At 45.6% G+C, this 11059-nt stretch overlaps 1 protein-coding gene across 1 annotated transcript in view; it reads left to right on the top strand.

Annotated features, from left to right (window-relative positions):
- T265_08318 (hypothetical protein) overlaps window positions 1-11059 on the top strand; it is a gene marked incomplete at both ends in the record, with an annotated part of 44362 nt that overhangs the window by 2613 nt on the left and 30690 nt on the right. The window contains 2 exons of the mRNA XM_009174084.1: window positions 2326-2493; window positions 3028-3445. Coding sequence (XP_009172348.1) covers window positions 2326-2493; window positions 3028-3445 — 586 coding nt within the window. The remainder of the gene's footprint in view (window positions 1-2325; window positions 2494-3027; window positions 3446-11059) is intronic.

Consider the following 11059-nt stretch of genomic DNA (forward strand, 5'->3'; position numbering starts at 1 on the left):
CTTGGCCCATTCGAGCAGCGGAATTGGAGCGTTTTCAGGTGTTCGACAATCGTTGTCTAAGGACCACAATCCGTGTGACGAGGTAGTGGGTACTTACGTTGCAGAATGTGTCCAGCATCACCAGAAGCTGCATTGGTTAGAACATTTATTTCATGTGCCCAACCATCGTTTGCCGTTTTTCTTACCCAGTTCAGAGTGAAGGAAATGGAGAAGTGACCAATCTTTGACTTGACAGGGTTATTAAAGGGATTACGAAACGCCTGGGTGTTGTCGGTGCTACTCGCCCTCCAGGATGAGACCGTGTGATCCGCACTGCATCTGGTTGAAGGCAATGCAAAAAATGGCTACTGTCGATGTCAATGGTATTCGTGTTGTCAATTTCTATCTAGATTGCGTGGATGAATATCTGGAGATGTAGGCACCTCGGAATGATTGTAGTAATCCAGTACTATGTTCCTTCCCCATCCACCCTTATTCTTTTCTACTAAATCATGGTTGTACGGCAGTAAAGTATCGGCGTTGAACACTGATGTCATGCTGTCGATGATGATGATGATGATGACGTAAGAACGAAATCGTGGCAGCTATAACCACGGTACAACATGCACGCAGTTTTTCAGCTGAAGATAATTATGGTGATGAAGTAGTAGCTATCGGGGTAGGCTCAAGCTGTCAGGGATATGCAAACAATAACAGTTATATGTGAGTCTTTGATGTGAGCTCTTTTTTTCATTCTTCATGACTTCATCGTGAACACTGAGCACTATCTTGATCAGCAGCTCTTATTTGGGCCCAAAAAACTATACCAGCAAATATCGGCTATGATCGATCACGGAATATCTTCAAATGCCGCGTAATCAAGAGCCTAGACGCTGACTGGTCGCTCAGAAGCTTGGTGTAAGCTGTCAGCAGGTAACGGCCATACCCGACTTCAACCGATATAGTCACCTGAACAGAATTCCTTTGCCAGCTAGATGTTCCGCGTTTCTCTCATGGAAACGTCTTGAGTCGTTGGCTCAGCATTCCGAAAAAAATATTCGGTTATCATCCACCAATATATATTCTATAACGACCATGTAAATCTGAGTGGAATGTTGATTACAGCGACAGGCCGAACGCAAAATCTCATGGCTACGGTGTGATGATCCACTGGACCCAGGCGATTTGGGTCTTCCATTTTCGAGCTTGATAACAAATCCGACAGACCCATCGTAAACCCGGAACAACTGGGCGTCTGGTCATTCACCTGCAGACCTGGACGGTAGTGTGCTTGGATCATATTTCTCGAGAATGCAAGCAATAATCTCCCACGGGTTTGAATTCTGCAGGTAAACTGACAGCTGACTGACATCGCGCCACCGCCGTAGGTGTCGAACTTCTAGGACTCCCATTCCACGGGGGAAGAGGGAGTACCCAACTATCCAGGCAAGTGAGCTTACCCCCTACATCCACTCACTAGTCTCCCAGCATATAAGGTTTGGGTTAGATCCCATGCAGTCTTGAAGTAGCATTTTCTACCTCACGAGTGTGTAGCGTGAGTTAAGCTGTGCGACAGTTATTTCAAAATAGTCCACATGATTCTGCCATAAGGCTCGGTTTGTGCTTCGTGGCTGTACTGATGAACGATGGGGTTAGGCCAGGTGGTTATTAGTGGAGGCGACCCGCGTAAGCTATGCTGGTTAGGCCACATACATCTCACCCACAGTCCTTTCATTGGGTGGAAATGATTAAAAGATAGTCAGTTTGTAACTGGGTAGTGAGACATGTAGGCCTAAGCTCCTTTACTCAATCACGGTGTCGTCAACCGTCTCCCCAAATGGTGAACCCACACAAAGCAGACCGGTGATAGGTGACTTTGGTGGATGGCCTAGACGCCAAATAACTAAGCTCAAGATAGCTCATTGGCCCAGATGCGAACTTCGTGGTTAGAACCCAACCCCGACATCTCGACTGTTTCTAGGCTTGGGCAGCCTGAGTGGTTAGGCCATCGCATGTAGTGCTTGGTTGTCTTCATTTTCATTACTGTCGATAAATGAATCTACAACAACTGAAACCAAAACGTCCTCCATACACGGTTCCCAGCTAGACAGTTCAGATGGCAATTTTGCTATCAAAAAGAGGAGATTAAAGACTTAGTTTCAATCTGACATAGGACAACTTGGCCTCCATATAGTTTACGGAGCATTTCGTCATCCCATGTCAGCATCTCATCATCTTCTGCACCGGTAACAACACCAATATCAAATATCGCTATTTAACTGCCGACGGTCTCTAATAATATACTTCTTATTTCAGCCGCTTTTGCCTTTGGTTGCCCAAATTTAGCTTATGGCTGCAGTTTCTGAAGTTTTCTCGAACATTAAAGAGGCGAGAGAGTTGGCCCTTCTGGGAAGCTACGATAGTTCTCTGACATATTACACAGGAGCCTTGGCGCAGCTGAAGAAAATAGTCTCTTCAATCAAGGAAACAGGACGAAAGCAGCAATGGCAGTTGGTAAGTCACGGCATTGTTTGCTGCAAATAGTTGGCGTTTTGCTGGTAACAGCTGTCAAGGTCATCCGAACAGGTGTTTAGAAACACCTCGAACTGCCCTTAGCAGGCTAGATGTTCGTTGCTTTTTCTGTATGTGTTTTCAAAGTGCATTTTCATGTAAGAAGAATAGCATGAAATGGTCTGAAATGGTCACTTTTACCACCTTATCCTTTTTGCACCCACGCTGTCCGTACCTTGTGCGTTAACTCCAGTTTTGCTGTCTCGGTCTTTCACTACCCGTATTTCTGTTTCGTAGATTGATCGATTCATTCCTCTGTACTCCCCATTTTCTCCTACAGTCATGTTTTCCTATGCTCGGGGGATAAAGTCCCATTTTAGTTGCTTGAGCTAAAGTGCATCATGTTAAACCAATGTCGCTGTTGTTGCGATGTTCCCCATTGTATTTAACTCTGTGAATTTAGCTTTAACATGTATCCACAATCACGAAATCGATCATTGTAGAAGATTTTTTACTTTTGTCACGTTGCTGGTGTAGGTACGTCAGGAAATATCAGATGAACTCGAAATTGTTAAAGAGGTCACCCAAACCCTGTCAAGTTTCAAGACGTTTGAGGACAATTCCTTTGTATCGGGCGCATTTTCCGCAAGAGCCAACTTACGAACTCCGATTGAGGAACCCACCCGTGATCCTGATGTGTGGCCACCTCCAACTCCTCTAGACCGTCGTCCTGTGGGTCCAATCCAGGGCGCATTCCCACCATCCGGGAGCCCAGCATACGGTCCGCCAGCCTACCGATCTCCAGCTGGACAAGTTGGAGTCTCCTCTGTTGTGGGTGGAAATAATCGCAACGCCATGGCCACTGGCTCTAATTCATCAGCCCGTCGGAACGCAAAGGATCCTCAGGCCAGAGGGGCTGCCGTTCCGCGCTCAAAAGGAGCTGGTCCAGGATCGGGTATGTTTTATGAATGAGAGTAACGGTCCCCAGCTTTTTTTAATGAGAAGGCTTTTCACTTGGTACCGCTAAGGTTTCACAATTCGTTTCCCTCGGGCTATCGACATAAAGCTGCGCTTTCATCTTGCTGCCAAATCTGGGAAGTCGGTAAGATACCTATGTTGTCACTTGATTATCGTTGGACTTCATCCTTCATCTGTTAGATCTTTCATCTCGGAATCTTGGATAAATCCCCTTGTTTCAAAATTCTAATATAGATATTTTATTCCCCCTTGGGCAGTTTTTTGCTCACTAAGATGTCCCCTACCGTAAATAGTACTCCGTACGCACGATTTCAACCGCACCGATTTTCTTGTCATCCGCAAGCATTATCTCCATAGGGTGAGAAAACCGACAGTTAGAAGCTATCAGTGCTCAACAAGAGTATCACTCTTCAGGTGTGCCAGACGTTGCACGTCCAATCCCGTCACACGGTTTCGGTCTCATACCTATGACCCCGTGGAAAGCATCTGGTTGTCCTATGTAAAATTATGGAAGAAGTTAGCCTTGTTGTTTCACTGTTATGTCCCTTAATTGTGTGTGCTTTGTGGCCATTCCAAAGCAGGTGTTTCCGGTGTCGTGTTCGTCCATTTTGTCACTATGACTTTCCTCTATACGACAAATGCTGTTGGCTCTCATAAACTGGGTTTTCAACAGGAGAAATGCGGCCATTTATTATTGCTGCTAATGAGATACCCCTTTATGCTGTTCACCTGAACGTGCAGCACAATAGCCGCCTTATGTTCCTCGATATCTTGAATATCGTTCTGAAAGAAACCTGGGATGGTTTTTTTTTGCGGCACGTTAATGAGAGATTTAGTTGAGTCCTCTGTTAACACTAGAGTAATTTAAATGTATCCCACAGTCAAACCAAATTGTTCAGCTGTAGCACCCTTTCGGTGCCTAGCGGCCTGCCAACGAAAGGAGACACGAGGGCTGGGATACTATCAGGTTGCCCAAGCCTAGACAAGAACAGTCGAGATGCTTACGTTAGGTTAGGTTCTAACCACGGAAATTCCGGTCCGTTAGTTAGCACCTCAACTACTAAGCTATCTAGATCTCAATTTCGTACACTTTGATGTCCAAGTAGAACATAAATTGATAAAATCTCGGTGGCCACACCTACCTGATGTACTCTAAGGGGACGAGATGGCTCAAATGGTTAGTGCGAATTTACTGACCCGAAGTCCGTGGTTCGAATCCGAGCTGTGCCTCTCAACTTCCTCTGTCTAAGCTTGGGCAACTTGGCAGTATCCCGGTCCTCGTGGTTCCTTCGCGTAGCATGGCAGCTAGGCACCGAAAGGGTGTTACAGCTGATTGATTATCTTTTATCATTTACTCTAAGGAAAACCGTCACAGTTTCCAGCAACCTTATAATTATTAGGTCCTCAATACTTTTATACCGTGCTCTCCCAAGTCAGACTGGTGAACTAGTGCTTAATAGAAGTTCTCATCCCATCTACTTAATTTATTTAATGTTCAGCTGGTTCATTTTTTGTAACACTATATGTCAAAAAACCCAAGTTCCAGTTCGGAATGGTGCTGCATTCGTAAATGCACCCTTCTCAAGAGTTCTTACAGACGGCTGGCTTAATTCACTAGGTTAATGATGTAGTGCTTAGGTTCTGTGGTTGTTTGTCCTGATTCTTTGAGCATACTAACAGAGTCAAAGTTTGCAATAAAGAAGTGTATTCGGTTGACTTTCAAAACAAGGCGTTCTTTAATTTGGAGCTGTAGTCACTGAACAATTCTTTCTTTCATTGTTTTGTGTTCGTATTTGTGATAGAAACCTCCCCTGACGAATCTGAGTTGACACGTGGCTGTGTGCGGTCGTTCGTTTGGAATGATTATTAACATGGGTGATTTGGATCTAAGGTAGAAAGTCCCAACCTCTTTAAAACTTATATAATTCCCTCTAATTCATTTGTCTTAACACTTGTTCATCTGCACAGGCCAGAAGGGGGTTGTAACCGACACTCAAGAGGAATTCTTAATAAAAGTGCTGTCATCGTCATCATGTGTAAGAAACGCGTACTTATCGTACAGTAGCTGTAGCTGCCACACTCGTTCAATAATGATTTGGGGAGATGGAGTAGATAGCTGTAGGCGAAGTACTTGCCGCGTAAGTACAGGGTTGTCAGCAAGCTTTTTATACGGTGGATTGGGAGGGGTGCTATGCGTTGAAGGCAATAGCTTGGATGCATGAGCACCATTGAGGCTGCGATTGGACCACGTCTGGCAGTGTCTCTAACCTTTGGTGTATCCTGCCTCGGGGTACTCATCCAGGGAGACGACAATGACCAGCACAGCTGAGTTTGCTGGCAATGGCTTTCGTACTTCGCTGCCAAGCCATTGTTTGACCCCCGTGGCTCTTTTCCACCCGCCACGTGGTTGTGAAAAAAGAGCCCTTTGAGTATGTCGCTTGGCTTGCAAACGTAGCACCTACCCAAGCCAGCGCACCCTTTGGAGTATGATCAATTCATCTATCGTGAACGTCTTATTTCTTCTGAAAACCATCCGACGTTCTTCATTATTACTGACCCGGTGTTCCCACTAGACTGTTCTGAAGACACTGATGGCCAAACAGTGAAAGTCTTTTAACCCCCTCGACGCGCAGTGACCAGGTTTCTGACCCGTATGATAAAATGTAGCACACCGCAGCACTGCAAACCCGATCACTGATGTCACACCTAAGACACAGGTGATACACGGTCACGAAAGCTGCTTCGATCTTCCCAATCCGAATGAAACTATCATTCCTCGCAAGACCACCGTGACTGATACAGCTGCTCATGTGGACGAACTTACCCACTACCTCAAGTAGTCCATTCTTAAGCATGAAGCTATCGTTCGAACCCACCAAGTCTTGTAGCAGCACTTTACACTTTTCAGGTATGAAGCGCATGCCAAACCGCGGGGCATAATTATTTAGATTATTTATTATTGTTTACATTACCATGACCAGGAATCTAAGAAGAGCTGTGTACTCGATATCTGTGAGTGAACGCCTCCGGAACACTTCGGTCCCATAGGCATTAGAGGCTGGTAGTTAATCTTCCATGATCGTACCAAGGACGAATTTGAAGAGGAAAGGTAGTAGAGAGCAGCTTTATATGACTCCACTTGATGTGTGAGGAAAACCGTCACAGTTTCCAGCAACCTTATAATTATTAGGTCCTCAATACTTTTATACCGTGCTCTCCCAAGTCAGACTGGTGAACTAGTGCTTAATAGAAGTTCTCATCCCATCTACTTAATTTATTTAATGTTCAGCTGGTTCATTTTTTGTAACACTATATGTCAAAAAAACCCAAGTTCCAGTTCGGAATGGTGCTGCATTCGTAAATGCACCCTTCTCAAGAGTTCTTACAGACGGCTGGCTTAATTCACTAGGTTAATGATGTAGTGCTTAGGTTCTGTGGTTGTTTGTCCTGATTCTTTGAGCATACTAACAGAGTCAAAGTTTGCAATAAAGAAGTGTATTCGGTTAACTTTCAAAACACGTCGTTCTTTAATTTGGAGCTGTAGTCACTGAACAATTCTTTCTTTCATTGTTTTGTGTTCGTATTTGTGATAGAAACCTCCCCTGACGAATCTGAGTTGACACGTGGCTGTGTGCGGTCGTTCGTTTGGAATGATTATTAACATGGTGGATTTGGATCTAAGGTAGAAAGTCCCAACCTCTTTAAAACTTATATAATTCCCTCTAATTCATTTGTCTTAACACTTGTTCATCTGCACAGGCCAGAAGGGGGTTGTAACCGACACTCAAGAGGAATCTTCAATAAAAGTGCTGTCGTCATCATCATGTGTAAGAAACGCGTACTTATCGTACAGTAGCTGTAGCTGCCACACTCGTTCAATAATGATTTGGGGAGATGGAGTAGATAGCTGTAGGCGAAGTACTTGCCGCGTAAGTACAGGGTTGTCAGCAAGCTTTTTATACGGTGGATTGGGAGGGGTGCTATGCGTTGAAGGCAATAGCTTGGATGCATGAGCACCATTGAGGCTGCGATTGGACCACGTCTGGCAGTGTCTCTAACCTTTGGTGTATCCTGCCTCGGGGTACTCATCCAGGGAGACGACAATGACCAGCACAGCTGAGTTTGCTGGCAATGGCTTTCGTACTTCGCTGCCAAGCCATTGTTTGACCCCCGTGGCTCTTTTCCACCCGCCACGTGGTTGTGAAAAAAGAGCCCTTTGAGTATGTCGCTTGGCTTGCAAACGTAGCACCTACCCAAGCCAGCGCACCCTTTGGAGTATGATCAATTCATCTATCGTGAACGTCTTATTTCTTCTGAAAACCATCCGACGTTCTTCATTATTACTGACCCGGTGTTCCCACTAGACTGTTCTGAAGACACTGATGGCCAAACAGTGAAAGTCTTTTAACCCCCTCGACGCGCAGTGACCAGGTTTCTGACCCGTGTGATAAAATGTAGCACACCGCAGCACTGCAAACCCGATCACTGATGTCACACCTAAGACACAGGTGATACACGGTCACGAAAGCTGCTTCGATCTTCCCAATCCGAATGAAACTATCATTCCTCGCAAGACCACCGTGACTGATACAGCTGCTCATGTGGACGAACTTACCCACTACCTCAAGTAGTCCATTCTTAAGCATGAAGCTATCGTTCGAACCCACCAAGTCTTGTAGCAGCACTTTACACTTTTCAGGTATGAAGCGCATGCCAAACCGCGGGGCATAATTATTTAGATTATTTATTATTGTTTACATTACCATGACCAGGAATCTAAGAAGAGCTGTGTACTCGATATCTGTGAGTGAACGCCTCCGGAACACTTCGGTCCCATAGGCATTAGAGGCTGGTAGTTAATCTTCCATGATCGTACCAAGGACGAATTTGAAGAGGAAAGGTAGTAGAGAGCAGCTTTATATGACTCCACTTGATGTGTGGAACTCAGGCAAGAACTTCCCGTATACCTTCACATGTCCGCAGGAGTTGGCCTACAGCCCCTTAAGTAGGATCGATTTATGGGGAGACACCGTTGCTCCACAGACTCTGACGTAGTGTCTGGCGGTCCGTAGAGTCAAAGAGTCTTCAAGTCAAGGAAGACGGCTGTTATTGGTCACTGGAAGCAGTGTCGCTGTTCCAGATCCTGTCGGAGGGTAAAAATGTGATCGATCCTCTTGCAGGATGGAACGCAGCACAGTTCTCACGGATCTGTCTCTTCCTGTGTTCAGTCAACCTTCGAAAGAGAAGTCCGATGAGAACCTTCGATGCCACGGTGGTTTCCACAGTGTTCGCATACCCTTTTTGAAGATAGGAATAACCGTCGACGCGACCCATTCTGCAGCCACTTCCTCTTCACTCCATATCGCACCGGTGAACTGTTAGATGGGTCGCCAGGGATTCTTTGCCTTCTCTGAAGAGAACTGGTTACAGACTCTCCGGTTCCGATATTTCGTACTTTTTCCTCTTCTGGCTGGCGATTGGAGTGTACATTTCATTCCCCCGTGCTCACTGTCTCCAGAGACTGTGTTGCAGCAGGCCAGCTAAACTTCTCCACGTGTTCGCTTTATCTTTCCAGTCAGAGGTTTTGCGAATGAATCAATGAGCCACGTTTTTTCACCTATCGTTTTGCCGACCGTTGATTTCCTAGGGCCAGTCTATCGTATCAGTTGATATAGGGCACGGCTGTTTCAGGTAGCAGAAACCTTCTCCATCTCCCGAGCTTTCGATGTCCACCGGCGCTCTGGGTTTGTCCTTAGGCCTTTCACTATTTGGCGTTTGAGGGATTTGCTTGCGCTGTCGTACTCTTTGCCTGCCGGTAAGGATTCCCTGACATCATGGATAGCGGTCTCTACGATATCCAATGGCCTTACGATGGAGTCAGAGAAGCCGGAGACGGCACTAAACGCGGGATACTCAATAGTCTGATATGCTAGGGGTCTGGCCTGAACCGAGGATGCGGGCAGTGAGACATTACTCTCTCACTCGTGATTCGACTGGGCCATGCAGGTGCATTTTGAGCAGCATCAGAAGCATTTCGGCCGTATTGAATAATGAGCAGGTGGTCACAGTAAACCGTTGGGCGGTCGAAGTATGTGGTTTTTAGGACCGATCTTTTGTAATCCGTCCTTTCTCGGGGAAGGAAGTGTCTCTGCTTTAATGGATATGGACGTACTGATCGCTTGGGGAAAACACCTTACTGCCTTCACACTCCTTCCGAAGAGAACAGTACGAGCTTACCCCTGGACCGCATCGTTTCAACACTGCTCATATTACGAGGTCTCGCTGCTCTTTATCTGACCGCTCCCCTTTGGCCTTCCTGGTATGATTCCACCTTGTGGAATCAAGTTCCGGCCACTGTAGTTATTCATAGTCTCCACTTATACTGACATAGTCTTGGTCGACACCTCATATTTAGCTCGCCATTGGTGAGAGATCCTGCTGATCGGTTCTCGGTTTGCTGCAGAAATTGGACGACCGTGCAACCAAATGCTTGGTCTATGAAGCTTGTTGTGCAACACCAAGTCTACCGATTGCTTCTCAAACGAAACCGTGGTTCTGTATAAGGTGGTGAGGTTGTCACTCAACAGAAACTGATTGTTCGTCATAATTTATGTAACCACAGCAAATATTGCATCTCATCTCCGACCATGTGCTTCGAATGTTCGTTGTTGGTGAGTCTTACCACTTACTATAACGTTCGGCATCACTGCCCTCAATTTTTTTAAGTGAAGACCAGATAAATCGGAAGTACACTGACACACCTCAAAAGCCGAGCAGCAAACTTTTGTTGGAGTCAAGAGGCAGATACATGTCGAATAACCGTGTGACCAGCAGTGAGCAACATCCGCGGTACGTACTCGGACTAGTTTTGGGGCATCGCATCTTCATCACGTTCATCGTCTCATTGAGTCCACTGGTGGTCGTTGCTCGTTCATCACATGGTAATTATAAATTTCGGGGATTGTTTGCAATCTCCACTGTTCTTTTGTATACTATCTCAGTTCACGAAAACTCCTGTTTCCGTATAAGCAGTATCGCAGACACAGATTATGGTGGAGATGGAATATTATTTGAATCAAAGGCATGATTATACGCTTTCACTAAGTAAATCCAATTCCGATGAAGTAACAGCGTCGTCACATGTGCAGATTCGTTTATCTGGTCGCCTCTAAGAATTCGTCATCAACACATCAGGAATGTCATTTGCCCAAAAGGGCTCTAAAAAGGTCGTTTTTTTTGACAAGTTCCAAAGTAGTTAGTACTATGGTGTCTTGGTGCTTTACCACGTCTGTCCATATGATGTGGCTGTCGCCAATGAAATTTAAGTACTTGAGGCGCGTTTGTTTGGTTGCAAAAAGTATTGGGCAAGTGCGCAAGCTGGCATAGTTCTCTTACAGGTGTTCGACCTGTACACAAACTGTCTCACTTGAACTTCAATCCACACAACATCACGCAGAGATCAAGCGGCAAGTTGTTCTTTGACCGTGGCTGGGATTCATTTGGTTACTTGATCATTGTGATCTCTGGGTAGGTGAACCGAACGGACTTCTTCTCGTTTCGTAGTGGTTGTTTTATTGGGGTTATTTGGATA

This window comes from Opisthorchis viverrini (genome assembly GCF_000715545.1).
Source record: "Opisthorchis viverrini unplaced genomic scaffold opera_v5_215, whole genome shotgun sequence".
Lineage (NCBI taxonomy): Eukaryota > Metazoa > Platyhelminthes > Trematoda > Opisthorchiida > Opisthorchiidae > Opisthorchis > Opisthorchis viverrini.